At 35.3% G+C, this 24,490-nt stretch overlaps 1 protein-coding gene across 6 annotated transcripts in view; it reads right to left on the bottom strand.

Annotated features, from left to right (window-relative positions):
* LOC137757634 (lysine-specific demethylase 5D-like) overlaps positions 1-24,490 on the bottom strand; it is a 49,775-nt gene that overhangs the window by 23,101 nt on the left and 2,184 nt on the right. The window contains exons 4-13 of one of the 6 annotated variants that reach the window (XM_068534224.1): positions 23,751-23,873; positions 23,138-23,308; positions 22,198-22,332; positions 18,660-18,783; positions 18,370-18,554; positions 16,623-16,781; positions 16,112-16,231; positions 15,838-15,996; positions 4,254-4,435; positions 3,997-4,159 (exon numbers count right to left, since the gene is read on the bottom strand). In XM_068534224.1, the coding sequence (XP_068390325.1) occupies positions 3,997-4,159; positions 4,254-4,435; positions 15,838-15,996; positions 16,112-16,231; positions 16,623-16,781; positions 18,370-18,554; positions 18,660-18,783; positions 22,198-22,332; positions 23,138-23,308; positions 23,751-23,873 (1,521 nt within the window). The remainder of the gene's footprint in view (positions 1-3,996; positions 4,160-4,253; positions 4,436-15,837; positions 15,997-16,111; positions 16,232-16,622; positions 16,782-18,369; positions 18,555-18,659; positions 18,784-22,197; positions 22,333-23,137; positions 23,309-23,750; positions 23,874-24,490) is intronic. The other 5 variants (XM_068534226.1, XM_068534228.1, XM_068534229.1 and 2 more) reach the window with 5 other exon arrangements.

Here is a 24,490-nt window from a genome sequence, read left to right as displayed (position 1 = left end):
TAAAGATTCTACCAGAAAACTACTAGAGTTAATCAATGAATTTGGTAAAGTGGCAGGATACAAAATTAATGCACAGAAATCTCTTGCATTCCTATACACTAATGATGAAAAATCTGAAAGTGAAATTAAGAAAACACTCCCGTTTACCACTGCAACAAAAAGAATAAAATATCTAGGAATAAATCTACCTAAGGAGACAAAAGACCTGTATGCAGAAAATTATAAGACAGCGATGAAAGAAATTAAAGATGATACAAATAGATGGAGCGATATACCATGTTCTCGGATTGGAAGAATCAACATTGTGAAAATGACTATACTACCCAAAGCAATCTACAGATTCAATGCAGTCCCGAGAAAACAACCACTGGCATTTTTCACAGAACTAGAACAAAAAATTTCCCAATTTGTATGGAAGCACAAAAGACCCAAGTAGCCAAAGCAATCTTGAGAAAGAAAAACAGAACTGGAGGAATCAGGCTCCTGGACTTCAGACTATATTACAAAGCTACAGTAATCAAGACAGTGTGGTACTGGCACAAAAACAGAAATATAGATCAATGGAACAGGATAGAAAGCCCAGAGATAAACCCATGCACATATGGTCACCTTACCTTTGATAAAGGAGGCAAGCATATACAGTGGAGGAAAGACAGCCTCTTCAATAAGTGGTGCTGGGAAAATTGGACAGGTACATGTAAAAGTATGAAATTAGAACACTCCCTGACACCATGCACAAAAATAAACTCAAAATGGATTAAAGACCTAAGTGTAAGGCCAGACACTACCAAACTCTTAGAGGAAAACCTAGGCAGAACACTCTATGACGTAAATCACAGCAAGATCCTTTTTGACCCAGCTCCTAGAGAAATGGAAATAAAAACAAAAATAAACAAATGGGACCTAATGAAACTTAAAAGCTTTTGCACAGCAAAGGAAACCATAAACAAGACCAAAAGACAACCCTCAGGATGGGAGAAAATATTTGCAAATGAAGCAACTGACAAAGGATTAATCTCTAAGATTTACAAGCAGCTCATGCAGCTCAATAACAAAAAAACAAACAACCCAATCCAAAAATGGGCAGAAGACCTAAATAGACATTTCTCCAGAGAAGATATACAGATTGCCAACAGACACATGAAAGAATGCTCAATGTCACTAATCATTAGAGAAATGCAAACCAAAACTACAATGTTCACACCGGTCAGAATGGCCAGCATCAAAAAATCTAGAATCAACAAATGCTGGAGAGGGTGTGGAGAAAAGGGAACCCTCTTGCACTGTTGGTGGGAATGTAAATTGATACAGCCACTATGGAGAACGGTATGGAGGTTCCTTAAAAAACTAAAAATAGAACTACCATACGATTCAGCAATCCCACTACTGCGCATATACACTGAGAATACCATAGTTCAAAAAGAGTCACATACCAAAATGTTCATTGCAGCTCTATTTACAATAGCCAGGACATGGAAGCAACCTAAACATCCATCATTGGATGAATGGAAAAAGAAGATGTGGCACATATACAATGGAATATTACTCAGCCATAAAAAGAAACGAAATGGAGTTATTTGTAGTGAGGTAGATGGAGTTAGAGTCTTTCATACAGAGTGAAGTAAGTCAGAAAGAGAAAAAGAAATACAGTATGCTAACACATATATATGGAATCTAAGGGAAAAAAAAAAAAGGTCATGAAGAACCTAGTGGCAAGATGGGAATAAAGACACAGACCTACTTGAGAATGGACTTGAGGATATGGAGAGGGGGAAGGGTAAGATGTGACAAAGAGAGAGCGTGGCACGGACATATATACACTACCAAATGTAAAATAGATAGCTAGTAGGAAGCAACCGCATAGCACAGGGAGATCAGCTTGGTGCTTTGTGACCACCTACAGGGTTGGGATAGGGAGGGCGGGAGGGAGGGAGATGCAAGAGGGAAGAGATATGGGAACATATGTATATGCATAACTGACTCACTTCGTTATAAAGCAGAAACTAACACACCATTTTAAAGCAATTATACTCCAATAAAGATGTTAAAAATAAAAAAAAAAGGAAATTACGAAAAAGAGAACTATTCCTAGAGAATCAAAAGCTGAGGAAGTTTGTCTCTAGCAGATATGTGTGCTCTGTAAGAAATGTTAAAGGGAGTCCTTCAGACTGAACTTAAAGGACAGTAGAGTGTAACCAGAATCCATACAAAGAAAGTAAGAACACTGAAAAAGGCATCTAAATTGGCAAACACAAAAATCAGTGGTGCATTTTTTATGACTCCTATTTTCTTTATAAATGACAAGTGTATGGAATGAAAATTTTAATACCATGTTGAAGGGCAAACAAGTAATTTGTGACAATAATAGTATAAAGGAAGAGGGACAGATCTAAATAGGAGCGAAGATTTTTGAAACTTACTATTGAAAATAAATTGGTATTAATTCAAACCAGATTGTTATAAATTAAAACAGTAATTGTAATCACCAAGGTAACCATTAAGAAAATAACTAGAAAATAAACACCAAATAAGGGCATTAAGTAGAATTAAACTGGAATAAACCAATTAGTCACAAAGAAGGAAGTAATGGAAGAACTGAGGAATAAAAAAGATTCAGGACATGCACAAAAAAACAAATGGCAGAAAGAAGTAAAGTCCTTCCTTACTGACAATTACATTAAGTTTAAAATTAAAGTTTCAAAAAGCAAAGACTGGCAGAATTAATAAAAAACTTCATTCAACTATTATCTTCTTTATAAGAAACTCACCTACACGTAAGACACAAGTGGAGTGAAAGTAAAAGAATGCAAAAATACACGACAGGTAAATAGTGATGAAAAGAGAGTAGGAGTGGTTGTAGGAATATGAGATGAAATTAGACTTTAAGTAAAAAATTGTCATGCAATGAAGACGGACATGATATATTTATAAAAGGGTCAATTTCTTAACAAAATAAGTAAAACCGAGAATAGAAAACCAACAGAGAATCACCAAAACCAAAACCTAGTTCCTTGAAATGATTAACAAAATTGAGAAACCTTTAGGAAGAGTATGACAAAAAGAGAGAAGACAAATTATTAATATGAGAAATGAAAGTGGATTACTGCTAACTTTACAGAAATAAAAAAGATAATAAGAAAATACTATGAATAACTACATCAGCAAATTAGATAACAACAAAAAAGATGATGCACAAATTCTAGTCCCGAATATGAAGGTTAGTCCCCAATATATGTGGGGGGAAAAAAGTAAGTAAGAATCATTAGGAAAGAGAAATGGTAAAACTAGATTAGCTGTATGATCTCATTATAATCAATATTCAGGGCTATCTTTTTTAATGAAACAATAGTGATGTTATTAGGAAGAAAGGAAAAAAATTCAAGAACTTATAAAATGTCAGAACTGGAAGAGAGAGCTGGAGATGCCAAGTCCATTTTATGCGGATGGAAAAACTGAGGGAGATGGACATAAAAGTTATGAAAATGTTTTGTGGAGGCTACTCTAAATCTAAAAGTTGTTCAAATGAGAATATACGTAGTGTGTTGCAGACAGAGAGTGTGCTATTTTATCTCCTAGAAATTGCTGGCTTAGTAACCTCTGCAAAACAGGGTGATATAAATGAATCCTGGAAAACTTGACGTCTGAAAGCATCCGTCCCATCTCTGTTCAAGCATTATAAAATTAGAATCTATATCCAGTAATGTTATCAGAAAACCAATTACAGACTATGAGTCAGATTAAAAGGCCAGAAACAAGGTTTCAGGTTTTATGCTGTTAAATAATTTTCTGATTTCTCTTTTCTCTTTGCCTTAAGGATACCCCACACCCTGGTGGTCTACACAGGATTGCAGCTTGAAATAGCATATAAAGGGAAAGAGAGATGCACTGCTAAACCCAGTCTCCAAAACTTTATTTCCTCCAAAACTAAGTTTTTCATTTACTGCCCACCTCATGGCAAGCATTAAATCCATTTGTCCCCTATTTCCAGGTACTTACTGGCACACCATGAGACATGAGGGTGTTGGGATTCATGAGGGTGACGAGCTGGTGTAGGAGGTCAGGCTGGCTATCAAAGAGCTCAGGTGTTAGCCTCTTCATCACCTCCTCCAAATGCTCTGCTGCCAGTGAGGGAACACCATACCATGTCTTCGGCTCACCCCTGCTCAGGTAAAGAGAGACACATAAAGACTGGAAATATCCTTGCATACTGAGGGAATCTTGATATCCATCCCGGCCATTTGGAGCCCACTCACCAGTGTAGGTAGTTAATGGAGTAACTCCAGTGATCCTCAATATGCCAACAAAATGCTGAGAATACCATGCCTACATAGAGCCAGGGAACCTTCATGCCTGAGATATCTGCATTAATGTGGCAAAGAACAGACTGATCCAGCACTGGCATCACATTCAGGTTCCATCCACTGTTTGCATACTCCTGTCAGGTAACAGGTTTGCCAGAGTGAGTAGGGAGCAATTGGGTGAAGAAAGATAACTGCTTGCTCTAGTTTGGGACTAAAAACCCAGTTTTCATGGGCCCTCAGGAGGTCCACTGTGTTTTCTGAATGCAAATCATTTTTCTGCATAGAGAGAGAAGACTATGACTCAAAATATTAATTATCTATAATCCAGATTAAGATTTATCTGCCCCTGAAATTAACAAACACTCTTCATAAATGTTCTTTAAAATCACTTTATCTCAGTTACACTACAGGCATTCTGTGCCCCTAATGAAAATTTACAGACAACGATGTTACTCCTTAAATTACTTACATCTTCTAAATATCATTATCATATTTTTCTTTTCTTTATGCCTTTCTATTACTTGTCCAAAACAAACACACAACAGAAAATATGTTATCCTGGAAGTCTTGCCCAAACCTTAGTACTACTCTGGGTAGTTTCCATAGGATATTTTAGGCTGTCTCTTACTTCCAAACTACTAAATTATTAAGTAAATTATTTATACCATCTCATTTATTTTTTGGTTGTGTTTGACACATTAAGTTATTAATTCATTTTTTGGAGTATTAAAGTCATTGGTGAAATCTCAGAGTAGGAAACTAATGGCTCATCCCTTCACAGAAACATCAATAAAAATGGGCAAAAATTATCTGATTCACTTTATCAGAACTCTTGAATACTTATCGCTGCAAAGCTTTACTGCAACCAAAAGACAAAAACAATCATGAAAAAAACAACTGTGAACACATCAGAAAAGCTTTATGATATTTTAACTTACCCTCACCCAACCCCTACCCTATGGCTTCGCTGTAATCTTGAAAATAGCAGCCTATATCACCCATGTGGGTTCCTGGTTCCAGAAGGTAGAAAAGAGACCTGTTCTCAAAGAACTGTGTTTATTTTAACCTGTTTGAGAATACACTGAAGAACTAATGCAAAAAGTATATCTTTATTTTGCCTAACTCAGAACTATCTCAGAGTTAAGAGGACATTTCTCAAAAATACTAAAAGCAAGTGAACCAACCAAAGCTTACTACAGGCAAAAAAAAAAAAAAAAAAAGTGGTTGGGTGAAACAACAGATACTGCAGTACACGTGGGAGGAAAAACACCAAAACTCATGCTTTTGAAAGCTTCCTTATATTTCACGGAATACCAATTCTTGCTATACCTCCAAGCTGTGCTTAAGTAGAAAGTGATGAGTTGTAAATATCTATGCATTGAAAGGTCATACACAGAGCCAATCTGCAAAGAATGAAAGAGTATTCAGAGATCTAACAAAAAATTTATCCTTACAAAATCCTTTAAGAAAACTCATATAAAACGTACACACTACACAATCCCAAAAAGTAGCAACAAAAAACCCCAAGGGAAGGAGAATATGATTACCAGAGCTGCCACATTGAAATACTCAAAATGTCCAGCTGTCAAAAAAAAATTATGATGCATACAAAAAAAAGAAACCAAGAAAATATGACCCATTCAATGACAGGGAAAAAAAAAAGAAGAGAAACTGTCACTGAGAAAGCAGAGACACTGGACTTGCTAGAAAAAGGCTTTCAGCATCTTAAATATGCTCAAAAAGCTAAAGGAAACCATTGACAAAGAACTAAAGGAAACCAGGAGAACAATGTCTCCTCAAATAGACTCGAGAGACCGAAGAAAAAAAAGGTCTCAAATAGAAATTGTGGAGCTGAAAAGTATATTTGAAGTAAAAAATTCACTGGAGCAGTTCAACAGTATGAAAAGTCAGAACTAAATATCAGGAAATTTGAAGACAGGTCAATTGAGATTATTTACACTGAGGAGCATAAAGAATAAAGGAAAATGAACAAATCCTTTAAGTCAGCTGTGGGAAACATTCAAGCAAACCAACATACTCTTAATAAGAGTCCTAAAAGGAGAGAAGATAAAACAAGAAATAGAATATTTGAAGAAATAACAGCTGAAAACTTCCTTAAAGATATTAATCTACACATCCAACAAGCCTAATGCAATCCAAGCATAGCCAAACTGTTGGAAGCTAATAGAGATTCTTACAAGCAGCAAGAGAGAAGTGCTATCTCTCCTACAAAGTATCCTCAATATGATTAACAGCCTATTTCTCACTAGAAACTACGGAAACCACAGACAGTAGACTGACATATTGTAAGTTATAAAAGAAAAAAAAATAAATCAAGAATTCTATAACTGATAAAAACTATCCTTCAAAACTGAAGGACAAATTGACATTCCCAAACAAAAACTAAGGGAACTGCACTACAAGAAATAGTAAAGAGAGTTATCTAGGCAGAAGTTCAAAAATCACCAGATGGTAACTCAAAGATTTATGAGAAAATATGATACAGATAACTACACATGTAAATGTAAAAACTCAATACTATTGTATTTCTGATTTGTGACTCTTTTTACCCTTACGATAGAAACACAAATGTATTAATATAAAATAATAATTATAAGTCAATGTTAACGGGCACACAATTTATGAAGATATAATTTACCATAATAACAAAGGGATAGAGAAGACTCTGTATAGGAACAATGTTTAAAACTAAGGTGGTATTAACTCAACCAAGTGTAATGTATTAGTTGTATAAGGTAACCACCAAGAAAATAACTAAAAAATATACAAAAAGGGAAATGACATACTGAGGAAAAAAGTCAATTAAACAATCAAACACAAAATAAAAGAGCAATGGTAAATGAGTAATAAAGGAGAAAAATAATCAATTAAAAATTAAACACAAAATGAAGGAGTAATGTGGGAACTGAGAAGAAAAATGATTAACGACATAAGAAAAAAAGAGCAGAATTAAGTTCTTCATTATCATTAAATACCTTAAATGTAAATGGATTGAAGAGGAATGCCTCTTCAATTAAAAGGCAGAAACTGGCAGAATAAAGAAAAAGACCTGATCTATTATGAGTTTTGAAAAGACTCAAACCCTTAAACACAGAAAAAATTAAAAGGGAAAAAATGTGAAGAACTTATTTTGTGCAAATAGTAACCAAAGGAGAGATGGGGTCATTGTATCACTATCAGACAAGACAGATTTTGAGAATTATTCAAGATAAAAAGACATTATACACTGATAAGAATGGTCAATCCATCAAGAAGACAAAACAACACACACCTAAAAACTAGCCCCAATATAAATGAAGCAATAATTGACAAAGCTGAAGGGAGAAATAGAAAATTCTATAAAAATAATTGAAGATTTTAATATCGCTATGATAATAATGGACAGAACACCACCAGAGCAGATATGAATATGAAAACAGGAAATGTGAACAACACTATAAACCAGCTCAAGGTAGACACAGACTATCCCATCCAGTAACAGCAGAATTCATATTTCTCATAAGTGTAAAACAGACCATTCCCCAGGATAAAACATGTTAGGCCATAAAACAAATCCCAATGAAGTATAAAAAAATGGAAATAATAAAATCTTTCTGCACCACAAATGAAACTAGAGATCAATATCAAATGAAAACCCAGAAAATTTACATATATGTGAAATTAAACTACACACTTTTAAAAACCATGGGTCAAAGATGAACTCACAAAGGAAAAATGAAAAGATACTTTGAGACAAATGAATAACAACTGAAAAAGCTTAATCTAAGAGAAAGAAGTTCAAATGACTAAAATCACAAATGAAAATGGGTAACTAAAAACCTCACAGAAAAAGGTATTATGTAAGAGAACACTGTAACAACTGTACACCAACAAATCATACAATCTAGATGAAATGAACAATCTACTAAAAACAATCTCCCCAAACTGACTCAAGAAATAAAAAATCTGAAGACTGATAACACATAAAGAGATTTAATCAGTAATCTAAAACCTCTGAACAAAGAAATGTTCAGAATGAGATGGCTTCACTGGTGAATTCTACCAGTGAAAGAAAAATTACAAGAAAAATTGCAATCTGACTCAAACTCTTTGAAAAACAGAAAAGGAATGAATCCTTCTTAACTCACTTTATGACATCAAGTCAGACAAAGACAGCACACAAGAACTACGAACCACTGTACATTATACACTGATACAAGGCACTTAAGCAAATACTAACAAACCAAGTCTAGCTCCTTATTAAAAGGATTATACATCATGATCCAGTGAAATTGTCCCAGGAATATAGAGGATGGTTCAAATATAAAAACCAACCAATGTACTAGCCTATATCAGTAAAATGAAAAGGGTTAAAAAACTCATGATCATCCTAACTGATGCATTTAACAATAATCAGCACCCTTTCATGGTGACTATCCTCAACAGTCTCAGATTAAAAGAGAACTTTCTCAACCTACTAAAAGCACTTGTGAAAACCCCACAGCTAATATCATACTCAATGGTTAAAGACTGAAAGCTTTCCTCTAAGATCAGGAACAAGACAAGGATTCCAACATTTTGCCACTTCCATTCAATACTGTAGTGTAAGTTCTACTCAAAGTAATTTAGCAGAAAAATTTTAAAATAGTAAGTAAAGTAGATGTATAGTCATATTTGCATACCACATGATCTAATACATTGAAAATCCTAAAGAACGTACCCATAAAAAACTGAGCTAGTAAAGGAATTCAGCTAAGTTGCACAACACACAATCACACAAAATTCAATTGTGCTTCTTTACCTGAAAAGAAAATTTAAAAAACAAGTCTGTTAATAACAGCATTATATAGAATAAAATGTTTAGGAATAAATTCAACCAGAGATGAAAAACTAATACAATGAAAACCACAAAGCACTGCTGACAAAATTAAACAAGACAAAGAAATGGAAAGAGATATGTGTTCCATAGGTTAGAAGTCTTAATATCATTAACATGGCAAAGCTACTCAAAGCAATCTACACATTCAATGCAATCCTTATCAAAATTGCAATGACCTTCTTAGCAGCACTGGTAAGCCAATCTTAATATTCAAATACAACTGTAGGTGATCCCAAACAGCCAGTCTTGAAAATGAACAAAGTTGAAAGATTCACAGTTGCAAATTTCTAAATTTACCACAAAGCTACAGTAACCAAAACAGGGTAGCATTTAGACTAACGGAGTAAAAATGAGAGATCATAAACAAAGCCACATTTCTATGCCAATTTTGACAAGGATGTCAAAACTACTCAGTGGAGAAAGAGCAGTCTCTTTGAGAAATGGTGCTATGACTACTGGATATCTAACTTCAAAAAAATGAAGCTGAAACTTCATTTCACATTGTAAAGGAAAAGTAAATAAAATGGGTCAAAGACCTAACTAGAAGAAGAAAACACAGAGGTGAATCTTCACTGCTTTGGCTTTGGTGGATTCTGAAAATGACACAAAAAGTACAGGGGACAAAAGAAAAAACCCTGCACTTCTTTAAAATGAGCACTTTTGTTTTCAGAACACTATCAAAATTATTTTTAAAATCCTGTAATAGGACAAAAAACTCTTTTAAGTCATGTTAAGTCATGTATCTGATAAAGGTCTCTTATTCCAAACATACATAAAACTCAAAGTCAACAATAACCTCAACAATGTATAATATGAGCAACTCTAATTCAGCTACACATTAGGATACCACACCACTTACAAGTGGAAGTGGAAATTCCACTTTTAAGTGGAATTTATTCCCGGAATGCAAAAATGGTTCAACATACAAAAATTAATGAATGCAAACTTTTCATTAATAAAATGTAAAGGAAAAAGACAAACAATCATCTTAAGTTATTCAGAAAAAGGACATCTGACAAAATTCTACAACTTTTCCTAATAAAAACAAGAAATGGAAGGAAACAGAAACTTCTTCAGGATGATAAAGACTACATATGAAAAACCTCTAGATGACATTACACTCAATATTAAATTCAATATTAAAGACTGACGCTTTGCCCGTAAGATCAGAAACAAGTCAAACGCCTACTTTCACCATTTCTGTTCAGTACGGAATTGGAAGTTAGTCACAACAATTACACAAGAAAAAAAAAAAGCAATCAAAATTGAAAAGGAAGAAGTAAAATCATCTGTTTGCAGATGACATTATCCTATATGTAAAGAACCCTAAAAGATCTACCAAAAACCTGTTACAACAAATAAACTTAGTAAAGTTGCACGCTACAGAAATCAACCTACAAAAAACAGTTGCATTTTTAAAAGCTGACAATTAACAATCCAAAAAGAAAATTAAGAAAATAATTCTACTAACAACAGTATCAAAATGAATACCAAGCAGTAAAAGTATACAAACACTAAGAACTACAAAACATCGCTGAAAGATATTAAAGACATAATTAATGGAAACACATCTGTGTTCATGAATTCTAAGACTTAAGATGTCAATACTACCAAAGTGTTCTACAGACTCAATCTTTATCGAAATTTGAACAATGGAGAAGTGAAAAAAATCCATCTACAATTTTCCTGAAATAGAAAAATCCACCCTAAAATTCACATGGAATCTCAAGGACACCAAATAGCCACAAAGTACAGTTGAAGGTATTATGCTTCAAGAAGCTACAGAAATCAGTGTGGTACTGGCATAAGGATACACTAGAGACCAAAGGAATAGAACAGAGAGCCCAGAAATAAATTACTGCAAATACAGTCAACTGATTTTGACAAGGGTGTCAACACCACCTAACAGGGAAGGACAGCCTTTCCAATAAATAGGAAACTTAGATATACACTACAAAAGAATGAGGCTGGCCCACATACAAAATTTCAAATCCAAGTAAGTCAAAGATCTATACGTAAGAGCTAAAGCTATAAGACTCGACATTTCTCCAAAGTCGGCAACAAGTACATGAAAAGATTCTCAGCATCTCATCATCTAGGGAAATGCAAACGCAGATGGAAGATAATAGTTCACTTTCACACATTAGGAAACTGCTATTACCAAAACAAAAAACCAGCCCACAAACGGACCAAAAGACAAACAGCAGAAAATACGTGTTGACCTATACATGGAGAAATTGGAAAGCTGGTGCACTGCTGGCCAGAATGTAAAATGGAATCACTGCTGTTGGGGTTTCAAATTATATAATCTAGTAATTCTAATCTAAGCCTATACCCAAATGAAAGCAGGAACTCAAAAAGAAATTTGCTACACCAATGTTCACAAAAGCATTATTCACAATAGCAAAAAGATACAAACAATCCAAATGTCCAACAACAGAAGAATGAATGAACAAAATGTGCTATATATGTATAGAAATATTCAGTTTTAGAAAGGAATGAAATTCTGTTATATGCTACAATACTGATGAATCTTTATGACACTATGCTAAATGCAATAAGCAAGACAAAAAAGTGTGACTCCATTTACATGACATATCGAGAGCAGTCAAATTCATAGGCAGAAAACAACAGTGGTTACTAGAGGCTGGACGGAAAGGAGAATGGGAAATTATTTAATGGGTACAAAGTTTGTGTTTGGGGTGATAAGAAAGGATGGTGGTGATGGTTGCATGACCTTGTGACTGTACTTAATGCCACTCAAGTATATAAGTAAAAATGATTAATAGGGTAAATTTTATATTATGTGTATTTTACCATAATTTGAAAAATATCAACTACAGAAGTCAAAAACTTCAATTAAAATATGCAAAGGACCTAAACAGGTATTTCTCCAAAAGAGTTACATAAATGATCAACATACACATGAAAAGATGCTTGACATTAGTTATTATAATGAGATGACTACAACCATGTAAGTCAATAACAAGCATTAGTAGGCATGTGGAAAGTGGAACCCTCATTTGCTACTAGTGGTGTGGTAAACAGTTTAACAAATTAAACATAGATTATCGCGCAATCCAGTAATTCCATTCCTAAATACATAGTCAAGAAAAATGGAAACTGGTGTTCAAACCAAAAGTGTACAGGGATGTTCACTTGACAAATTCAATACTCTTTCATGATAAAAACACTAACAAACAAGGAAAAGTAGGAAAATACCTCAACATAATAAAGGATATACATAAAAAGCCCACAGCTAATTTCACAATCAATAATGAAAGATTGAAAGCTCTTCCTCTAAAGAATAGAAACAAGAAGAATAAGGAATAAGCCTGCTCATTCTTCACAGTACTATTCAGAAGAAGGTACTGGACTGCCTTTCTGGTGGGAGTGTAAAATGACACACCACTGTGAAAAATGACATGGTTGCTCTTCAAAAGATTAAACTTTATGTTTCAGGAATTCCACCTCTGGGAATTCTATACGCAAAAGAACTGAAAAAGGGTCTTGCGTAGGTATCTGTACATCTGTATTGATGAAAGTATTATTCAATACAGCCAAAAGGCAGAAACAACCCAAACATCCATCAAACAATGAAAAGAAGATCAAATGTAGGAAATTATGACACATGCTACAAGATATAAATGTTGAAGTTTATAAACTTTGAAAACAGTACAGCAAGTGAAAGAAGCCAGCCACAAAGGACAAATACGTATAAGGTACCTAAGCAGTCAAATTTAGAGACAGTAAAGTTAGAATCATAGTTGTCAAGGGCTGGAGCAAACACTCCCATTCACCACTGCAACAAAAAGAATAAAATACCTAGGAATAAAACTACCTAAGGAGGCAAAAGACTGTATGCAGAAAACTATAAGACACTGATGAAAGAAAGTAAAGATGATACAAACAGATGGAGAGATATACCATGTTCTTGGATTGGAAGAATCAAGATTGTGAAAATGACTATACTACCTAAAGCAATCTACAGATTCAATGCAATCCCTAACAAATTACCAATGGCATTTTTCACAGAACTAGAACAAAAAAATCTTAAAATTTGTATGGAGACACAAAAGACCCTGAACAGCCAAAGCAATCATGAGGGAAAATAAATGGAGTTGGAGGAATCAGGCTCCCTGACTTCAGACTATACTACAAAGTTACAGTAATCAAGACAATAGGGTAGTGGTGCAAAAACAGAAATATAGATCAATGGAACAGGACAGAAAGCCCAGAGATAAACCCATGCACCCATGGTCTACTAATGTATGACAAAGGAGTCCAGAATATACAAGGGAGTAAAGACAGTCTCTTCAATAAGTGGTGCTGGGAAAACTGGACAGCTAGATGTAAAAGAATGAAATTAGAACACTTCCCAACACCATACACAAAAATAAACTCAAAACGGATTAAAGACCTAAATGTAAGACCAGACACTATAAAACTCTTAGAGGAAAACATAGAAAGAACACTCTTTGACATAAACCACAGCAAGATCTTTTTTGACCAACCTCCTAGAATACTGGAAATAAAAACAAAAATAAACAAATGGGACCTAATGTAACTTAAAAGCTTTTGCACAGCAACGGAAACTACAAACAAGATGAAAAGGCAACCCTCAGAATGGGAGATAATATTTGCAAACGAAATCAATGGACAAAGGATTAATCTCCAAAGTATATAAACAGCTCATGCAGTTCAGTATTAAAAAAACAAACAACCCAATGAAAAAATGGGTGGAAGACCTAAAGAGATATTTCTCTAAAGAAGACATACAAATGCTCAAGGAGTACATGAAAAGATGCTCAACATCGCAAATTATTAAAGAAATGCAAACCAAAATTACGATTAGGTTATCACCTCACACCGGTTAGAATGGGCATCATCAGAAAATCTACAAACAACAAATGCTGGAGAGGGTGTGGAGAAAAGGGAACACTCTTGCACTATTGGTGGGAATGTAAACTGATACAGCCAGTATGGAGAACAATATGCAGGTTCCTTAAAAATCTAAAAACAGAATTACCATATGACCCAGCAATCCCACTACTGGGCATATACCCAGAGAAAACCGTAATTCAAAACGACACATGCAGCCCAATGTTCATTGCAGCACTATTTACAATAGCCAGGTCATGGAAGCAACCTAAATGTCCATCAACAAATGAATGGATGAAGAAGATGTGGTGCATATATACAATGGAATATTACTCAGCCATAAAAGGGAACGAAATTGGGTCATTTGTAGAGACGTGGATGGATCTAGAGACTGTCATACAGAGTGAAGTAAGTCAGAAAGAGAAAAATAAATATCGTATATTAACGCATGTATGTGGAACCTAGAGAAATGGTACAGATGAACCGGTTTGCAGGGCAGAAATTGAGACACAGATGTAGAGAATAAACGTATGGACAGCAAGGGGAGACAGTGGTCAGGGGGTGGGGTGGTGGTGGTGGGATGAATTGAGAGATTGGGATTGACATGTATACACTAATATGTATAAAATGGATAACTAATAAGAACCTGCTGTATAAAAAAATAAAATTCAAATAATAAATAAAAATAGAAAAAAAAAGAACATGTTGCCACTTCTTCAGTGATAGTAAATGCTGCTGAAACATTTGCAAAATGGAGGAAAAAAAAAAAACAGAGAAAGATCCCGCATGCCGCAACTAAAGATCCCACATGTGGCGATGAAGATCCTGTGTGCCAAAATGAATACCTGGCGTAGCCAGGTAAATAAATAAACAAATAAATAAATTTTTTTTTTTTAAAAAAAGAGAAGCTCTGGGTGATTTTCTTCCTTTTCATTTATATTTTTCAATTTGCCACAATTGATGTATAATACTATTAAGAAAAAAATCTGTGGAAAAACAGACTCAAGTGCTTCTACATACACACACACATATATACAGTAATATGGTATACATACACAAAAACTGAATATGCCTTGCTGAGAATCTTTATCTTCTTAGAATCACTACTTCATAGAATCCAGACTTTTTTGTTGTCTGGATCAATTGTCACATAAGGCTTAACATGTAGGACAATCTATATTAAAACTGTAACTAGCTGTAACTGTAACTAGCTGTAACTAGCATTGCAAAACAACAGTTATTATAGGGATAATTCATCAATAACACATGAGATGGATTTTTTTTTATCTTCTTCACCCCAAATAAGGTTGCTTCATCCATCATATTTTTTGGTTCTGCACTGAGGGATAGATTTCTAACAAGATTTAGTCAGAATTTAGGACATCTAAATTGACCTCTGAGTAGGTAAGAGATCTCCTTGTATTAAAGAATAAAATGAAGCCATTTCCTGATGCCCTCCTAGTCCTTTCAAATCATAAATGTGAACAAGTTAGTTGTAGCATTTGTATTTTTCTATTATGCAGATAACCAAAAGGTGGTAAACTTCTAACAATTATATGTGGGGGAAAGAGGAAGGACTACTGTGGATTCTAACTGATAACTGCAAGGTATCATACTATTCCTTGTGCCTATCCCCATGAAAATACCGAAGAGGAAAATGTGGTAGTAATAGTGGCTATCCAAATTCTGGGTCACTGAGAAGATTTTCCAATAGCATTAAATTTTATTGGCCTGCTCCCCAGTCACAGTGTAAATATGAATTACCAACCACATTACCTCCTCCTCAGGGGACAGGTTTCCTCTGCTACTGCTGACAGGAAAACCACTGCCAAATTCTTTGGAATGAATGTCTGCTCCATACTCAACTGTCACATCCTCCTCAATGCTGCTCACCAGCCTCCAGAATTCCTTCTCCACAAGTTCTGTAGGTACCATCTGTGACAACAGGTATAAAAGGTGATCATAGACCACTATATTTTGGCCCCATGTCTCCATGAGCACTAAGACTATCAGACACCAATCCCTACATCCGCATTCCACAATCACATACATGAACAGGCATGTTGAAGTAGTCCACCTTGAAGGAATCAGCCATTTCACCAAAGCTCTGCAAAGTGTACTCCTGGGTAGCCTGCTCAAAGCCAAAGGCTTCCGGGGGTTTCTTACACTCCTGAAATAGAAAATATTTCAGTAAGACAGAGGCAATAGACAACAAACCCCTTCAAAAAACCAGCTAGAGATATATCTTATGCTATTCCTCCACTTAAATTTTCCAGGTAGAATAGTTTAATATCTACTAAACTTATTTCCTTTTGTTCCTTCGGTTCACATCATCTGGATTATAGTCCTTCCTCTCTGTCTTAAATTTCTACCATCCATCAGCTACTCTACCCAGCCATTCTTTCATTTACTGTGTCACTGACAGCTAATTATAACCTAACAAAAGTTATTAACTTAGAAAAATGGAGGTACCTACTTTACTCTTTCCTAAAACCAGGAGTCTGTATTAAAAACAATTACCAAGAACTAAATTTAAAACATCTATTGTGGACAGCCCTTACCGCCATGATACACTTTGGGCACCTCCAGACCCCTCTGGGGATTTCAGGAAGGGGTGGCAATAGGCAAAAGATGTGATAATTGTCATTACAGCCATCACAAAGAAGAAGTTTATCATCTTCATCCCCTCTAGAGCACATTCGGCAAACATATGAGTCAATCTACCAGGAAAAATAAAATAATATTAAGTTGCTTGTTCAAGGAAACTTTATCCTAGGCTTCCAGACCATTCATTCTGAACACCCACCACCAGTCAATTACTATGCATTGTTCTACTCATGACTTCACTCATGACTTCACTATCTGGTGAAAAATACGACAACATAAATAATTACTATGCATGTTAAGAAATGAACCATATTAAGGTGTGTTGGAAGAAACAAAAAGTAGACTTTAAGTTGCACAGTATAAACCCAAATCATGAAGGTACATACTAGCATAGATCATTCAGAGAATTACCTATGTTAATAATAGCTGGTATAGACTGCAAGTTGAATATAAATAGGTCAAATGACCCATTATCCAGTTATACCTGCTATTCTAATGTGAAGTTTAATAGGTTTCCATTTCATTAAACTGTCTTCAGTTTAGATAATGAATTAGATAGGTCATAAGGACAGAAAGATTAAGGCAAGGTCTAACAACTTGGATTCTTAGCTACTACTGAAATAATTTATTACGAAGTACACTTTAAAAAGACGAGACACTAGTAGACTTTTACCAGGAAGGATTCATTACTGAAAAATTACTTGCAGTGAGGATAGGCTACATTGGGAGAATGCAGAAGTAACATGATCAGTAAAGAGCACAAAGACACAACTGAGAGTGAGAGAAAAAAATCTGCTGAGTATATGGACGTACACACACACACATCAATTCTCTTATTAATCTGTAGATATTATAATTTGTCAAGAACATGTATATGTAAACATATGTATTTACACACATATGTAAATACATGTAAATTTATAAAATATACACGTTTATACACAGATATATACATTGGCATATACTTACATATATGTATGTAGGCAGTTACCCTCAGTCACAGCAATTCCGATACTATATATATATACCACGTAAGTGTCTACATAGCTTATCTAAAGTCATGTAATTTAATAGTAGTATTATCTACAGTAGCCCCAATCTGGAAAGTACTAAAAACACAGGGTTAAGTGGGGACACAATCCCAATGGTGGTATTAAAGATAATCTTTCAGTGGACATGATTAAGAGGAAGGAGAAAGCAAATTTATCACTTTAAAAAATGTAGTAACTCTAGCATACTGAAGAGATTATAAAATCTTTCAGGTGAAGTGGAGGAAAAGGTGAAAAGAAAGATTTATATACATAAACGAGTTAAGTAAAGCAAGATCATAGGAGAGGCACTACTATGTAAAATGTGGTTTTTAGACCCCTGAAGCATTTGCCAGAAAACAGCTCTTTCACATAATTTATATTTAATCACATTGTCTCCTACCACAATAAGATGTAAAAGTTAAGAATGTGCTTATCACTGGAGTTGAAAAGACACAAAAGTTTGGAGGAAAGTTCTGATACAGAACATAGGATATGAATTTTGCTCCTGACTATAATACTTGAGTATGTTCTTTCTCCCTCCTGGCCATCAGTGTTTTCATATTTAAAGGGCTCAGAAGTAAACTGAAGGAAGGAGAAAGTAAGGTGCGATAAAATAATTTTAGTTTCCATCTCATCCTGATAGTTCATAAACAGTGTTAAGAGTCCTTACAAACTGGGTATTGCTTTGATTCTTCCGCAGCCGCATGGTCATATTGGTGCAGGGCTCTAGGCTGTTACTCGAATCCTCCTTGGGCAATGCTGACATCACTTTCCAGTTCCCACTCGGTTCCTCCTTCATTGTAACAGTGGAGGGGCATACGACCCCTTCTTTATCTAGGAGAGTCAGAAACAAACCTGAAAACAAACAAATCCATCTGCCATCAGGATTAACAAACTGTCTTCCCCATGGTACTTTAGTACTTTACCCCTCACTTTGCCTCATAGCCTATTAGGCTTCACCTGTCTTCCGTAAAGTCTTATCCTTGGCTACGAGGCCCAAGCCCATCATCTTGGGACCTGCCCCATAGATTTGTAGCTTCTTCAGCTCTGGGTTTTTCTCAATGTCTTCTTCTGTGGGTTCTGGCTGTTGAGAGAAGGTTCAGAGAAGGAAGTGAGTTTTATATAAACAGGCATTATACTTAAGATCTAGATTTTCAATTTGCAAAATATTCCAGCAGTATAAATGGAAAAGAGGTCATAAAAATTCAAGTCAGTCAACAGCCTCCACCTCGTTTACTGATGTATTTTTATCTGTGGGTAACGGGTGACCAGGGACGGACAAACAAAGAGAGAAATTTGAGATGTAATAGTCTCGATTTTTTTCACGCTATAAAGGATATGGTAGAGTATTCCAGTATGTTAAGCTTAAGTATCACAAAATATATAACTTATACCAAAGAGTGCAATAAATTAATTATAAAAAAGCCCCCTTCTGCAACTCAGTTGAAGATGCAAATGGGAAAATAAGAGGACTCCTATTATTCTACTGTTTTGTTTGAACTCAGATCATGAGAAATAATTCCTTTCTCCTGACAATGTATTTAAAGACCTGGGAACGTAGAAATATTATGTGTCAAAAAATACACACATTATATGCCATTTTCAGCACATCTCTTTTTAGTGAACACCACGAAATATAGTTTATTGACCGTTTCAGTTATGAACAAAAACTTAAATTTAAGCTCTATTACATTTCTTCTTTCCATCTAAAATCTGACATTATCCAACTTTTATTCTACATATATATAAAAACACATATGATAACCGATTTTCTGGTTTTATTTCCAAAATAATTTATGCAAACAATATATATATTGTATGACCATATCCATGACAAACACAGCGTTAACTAGGGACACAGTGGTAACAAACATATCACTCAGTGATCAGGTAGAAATGATTAAAGGAAATGAAACATAGGAGGCTTCAGTTTAAAAGGACCATCAACATATATATCTGTCCCCTAGCTTATTATTCTATTATTATGGCATCAGGAAAGATTCAACCTACTCTTTTATTGTTTTTTTTGGTATTATAAACAAATGATGTAATTAGTTATACTAATCATATCCTAAATTTTTTATATTTTATGTTTTGACATCTTTTGAAGGGCCTTGCTGACTGGGGAGACTGCTCCTCCCAGGTCTAGATAATTTCTAGAGGCAACAAACAACTGTCATATACAAACTAACTAATCCCAAGTCCATACCCCCAACCACCTCCTTATCTAACACTTACAAATGATGCCCATTGTTTGGTTCCTGGCCAAATCAACCTCTGGCCAGGAACCAAACAACAAGGAAAAGTCCATAGGCCCCAAAGCTTGCTGAGATTATTCAAACCAGCCAGTAATTTCTAAGATGTTTACCCTACTTTGCCTTGCTTTCCCTGAGGATACACTGATAAAGGCTGTGGCCTATGCCTTCCCCCTACTCTTTTCTGCCCCCCACAGACACTAATGTTTCCTTCCTCCTGTCGCCCTGTGGCATGGTATTCCTCTTGCTTCTAGGGGCACTGTGAGTAACATCAAAACTTTTCTTTCAAAGGCACTGAGATCTCCCTGTTGGCATTCAGGCATTTTTATAAATTAAGACCTGGGCACAAATTAATAATACTCATATAATGGCTGCATGCTATTATGAAAGATTAATTGAGTTAAAACAGGAGTGCATGCACATCTAAAATTTTAATTAAAAATTATAATTTTAGTACAATCTTTTACCCTACCAACAATATACTACGATCCCTACTCCCTTATCCTTGACACATTTTCACTTTTTGGCCAATTAGTTATTGTAAAAAGAAATAGGTAACTATTTTATATTTTCAATTTGTTAGTAAGGTAAAACATTTGATTAATTATTTAGTAAGGTTAATGTAAGAGGAAACTTGAAAACACACTGCAAAAGACAACTGCATCAGTTTGTAGGCGTGGGACTCCTAGGTGCCTTGTACATTTATAATTTCCCCTTATATCGTATTAACTATACCATGACATATTCCCTTAATATACTCTATAGGTGACTGCTGGCAAAACAAGTACCTTTTAAAAGAGCTAATACTTGCTTGTCTTAAAATATGAACTAACACAGTACTACTCTTAATCTTTCAGACATCTTACTATTAATTTCTGTATTACATACACTTATGTATGAAGTGGAAAAACGACATCCATGTTAGTCCTCACAATTTCTCTGTCACTAGATTTACTTGTTTTCTTTTCTCCTCTACTTAGAATTTATTTGTATTTTTTCCCTGGTAATGTTTTGGAAATACAACCCCTTTCTTTCTTTTAGTAACCACATGGTTTTCAAGAATTTTTAAAACCTTTCCAGCACAGTGGACAATCCCATTCTTAAAAAAAAACCTGACTAAAGATCATTTGATGGTGAAAATTTTTTTGGTCTTGACTGGCACTGACAACTTTCAAACATATTTGTTTCCAAGTTATTATCTGCTCATTTTTTCTTATTCAACTCATTTTCAGACATTTGTCTCTATACAGAACTAAAGTAGTAATGCAGAATCCATTTCAGTTTCAATAATCTGAACATCACTATTTCTAATTTCTTCATTCTACATGACAACGCTAATTATTTTAAAACTTAATAGTACTAGGATTATTCACAACATAACTAAAGATACACACAACCTTATGCTAAGATATTTCAGAAGTAGACACATTCAAAATTTTATGAAAATATACAGACATACAAAACAGGCTAAGACAAATAAGAAGACTGTACTGTTCATATTCTAAATTTTCTATATATTATGATGTTTGACATCTTGAAAAGTTTTCTGGCAGTGGAGAGACTGCCCCTTCCAGGCTAGCCAATTCTTCAAGATTGGACTCACCAGAGAGTACACCTTGATAAGTAAACTAACCAGCCCAGAGCCATAACTCCTGTGTCTGGCTCCTGCACCCCAGGAGGCAACATTTCTCTGCCATAATCATGCAGGGCCAGGTGTCAGGAAAGTAGGGACTACCCTGTAAGTCAAAGCTCACTGAAATTGTTCAAAGTAGCCAATCCTAACCTGCCCTTCCCTTGGAAACCTAAATAAAGGCTGTGGTTTAGGCTCACCCTTCTCTGCTGCCCCACGCTCCTGTTTCTACTGTATTTTGTTTTCCTGAGCCTTTCTTATGTCACCTCTCAAGGCAGCATCTGACTGCCCATCTCATAAAAGAACACATAATGAAACCAATGGTTTCAAAATTAAACTATATAGTATGCTTAATAAAAACCATCACAAGATTCATAAAAGTTCACCCTTAAGACAACATTAGAAGAATACACGTTTGCTTTTAAAATGTACAAAAAGAAAACTACTGCACACCATACCTATGAAACAACTCATTCACTTTCAATTAATTCAACCATGAACCAGCTATAGGTTAAAAAAAAAAAAAAGAATGTCTTATATAAATGGACTGTCCCTAAAAGGGAGTCCTAGATGAACTTTGGCAATTTGTAGGGAAAAACAAACAGGCACTCACATCAGGCTGTAGTCTTTTTGCCCGCCGACTATAGCTGCTGAACTTGGAAGGCTGCACAGACTGTCTAAGGGGAATGCTGTGGGGTTTGTATTCCTTGTCTTTTTCCTCACTGTCAAATGGCTGAGTGTTACACTGCTGGGGAAAGGGAAAAGTGAAGTATCAGGAAAGGAGTAATATTCACAATCAGCAAATAACTAAGTGATTCTCTCATCCTAAATCTCTGGCAAGAAAAGCTGTACTTCTTGGTAAATTATAGAAATCTACCCTTCTGTTCTTTGGAATGAAAATTCCTCTACATCTTTGCATACACATAAGTAGTAGAGCCTAGTGAAGACCCACAGTCTTGGGGACCAAGGTTTGAACCTGGACTTCTACCCTTACTTTCTGTGTGCCTTATGCACTTCAAATCTAATAAAACCAGGTAAGTTAAATTTAATATGTTTACACACATACATGATACACATGTAGTTTTAAAAAGTGTTCTGGAGGTAATAAAACCTAAAAAGTTGTTATTTAAGATAACCTAAATCAGTTGCCACTCCTTGTTAAGCCCAAGTTACACCATGGTTTCATTCCTAAACTCTTTTTACATGAACTATCCTCTGTAAGTTTAATAACTCATAAGAATTATCTGTTTCATGGAGAATGGCTAAAATAAGAACTGCTTTTCTCTAACTCCTACTTTAAGACCTTGTCCATGAAAACCCTAAGACACAGGGAAAGGACACTCCACTTCCCATAATCTAACCTAGAAGGTGTAAAACCTTTTCACACATGCTACAAAATATTTTACAGGGCCAATTCTTGGTATTTCTAATTTTGTCAATGAGCTAAAGACTCTAAACCTTGACTATTCAGAAGAAAGCCCAACCAAAAAAGGGAAGGTAAGAGGAAAAACAGCAAAATCACATTAGGATCCAAACCAGCTAAGGGACCTCACCACAAGGTTAGCTCCAGACTGAAACATTTCATAAGGATAAATGATACGTTCATAGTGAGATCGTAGCAGGGAGCCAATGTTTTTGCCTGGTGGGTAGCTGAGGCGCTGGGCAACTCGGGCCCATCGTCGGTCCTTACAGATGGCTTCATAGCCACCTTCTTCCATCACAATCTGAAAGGATAAGAAAGGGTATAGATTAACTGTGAACACACTGGAAAGACCTAAAAAATTGCAATGAGGCTTAAAATGAGTGCTCTCTGTCCCCCAGTAACAATTATTCCAGGTCTCAAAGATTGTGTCAAGCAATGTTGGCAGGACTATGTCCCAAGTGAAAGTTCAAATAGCAGGGTTGTCATCTTGAAGACTGAGTCCTAGTTTACCTGCTCTAGTACTAGTTGGTAGAGGAAGTCCCAGACTGAAAATCTGCATACAAGTGGCTCTCTCTACGTCCTGGTTTCTACGAAATCTAATAAATCACTGCTGGAGCACTGAGGGAAAAAATGTTGACAGACTCTTGTGTTCTCTCCTTTCCTGTCCAAAGACAATGTTCAACAACAGATGTGTCCAAAGTAAGGTTTTTTGTTTTTCCTTTTAAAAGCAGAAGTACTCTTACCTTACTAAGACTGTAGAGGTCCAAGATCCTCCGCTCCACATTGGGCATTTTTAAAGAAGAACCTTGAATTTCCCAGAATTTTGCAATCTGGTCCAAATAATTCAGTTTCACTCTGGTCTGAGCCTAGAGAATAGAGAGCCCTATGAGTTTGTCTTACTCCTTATCCTGACTTTGGTGCAGTATGAAGTGGATAAGCAAGTATCGTTCTGTATTTTCTATGGCTTTCTACTAGGCTAGAATCTAGGCTTCACTGTCTTTAACACCACTGGTGTCCATAAAAAGCTCAAATAAACTAATTCTTTCATGTGAGAGGAGGAACTCAGAAAGTGATGCCTCAAAGTCAAAACACTTCGTGCCTAAGTTTAAAGCGTTATCTTTGGGCTTAATGAATGCTGAGTAACAGTATTTAGGCTCAGTCTAATATCCTCCTCAAGACAGAGCCATCTAGAGTCTACAGAAACAAAACTGAAGGGAATAAAGTAGTTTTCCTTTCCATGTCAAAAACTTAAGACATGAAACCAGTTTATGAATTATAATTCTCTTACCCGAAGTCATTTTGGAGCTTTTAGTAACCAACCACAGTCAAAACAGACAATGCCAAACCATTCATATGCTTTCCAAAAATAACACTAAACCAAATATGGACACTCTTGAGTACTTTAAAAAACAAGATTTTCCTCTCCTACTTACTCTAACCCATTCTTAAATACAGTCATACATACAACACCACCAGCCTTAAG

Source organism: Eschrichtius robustus, chromosome Y (genome assembly GCF_028021215.1).
Source record: "Eschrichtius robustus isolate mEscRob2 chromosome Y, mEscRob2.pri, whole genome shotgun sequence".
NCBI lineage: Eukaryota > Metazoa > Chordata > Mammalia > Artiodactyla > Eschrichtiidae > Eschrichtius > Eschrichtius robustus.
This window is presented reverse-complemented; position numbering and strand designations above follow the sequence as displayed.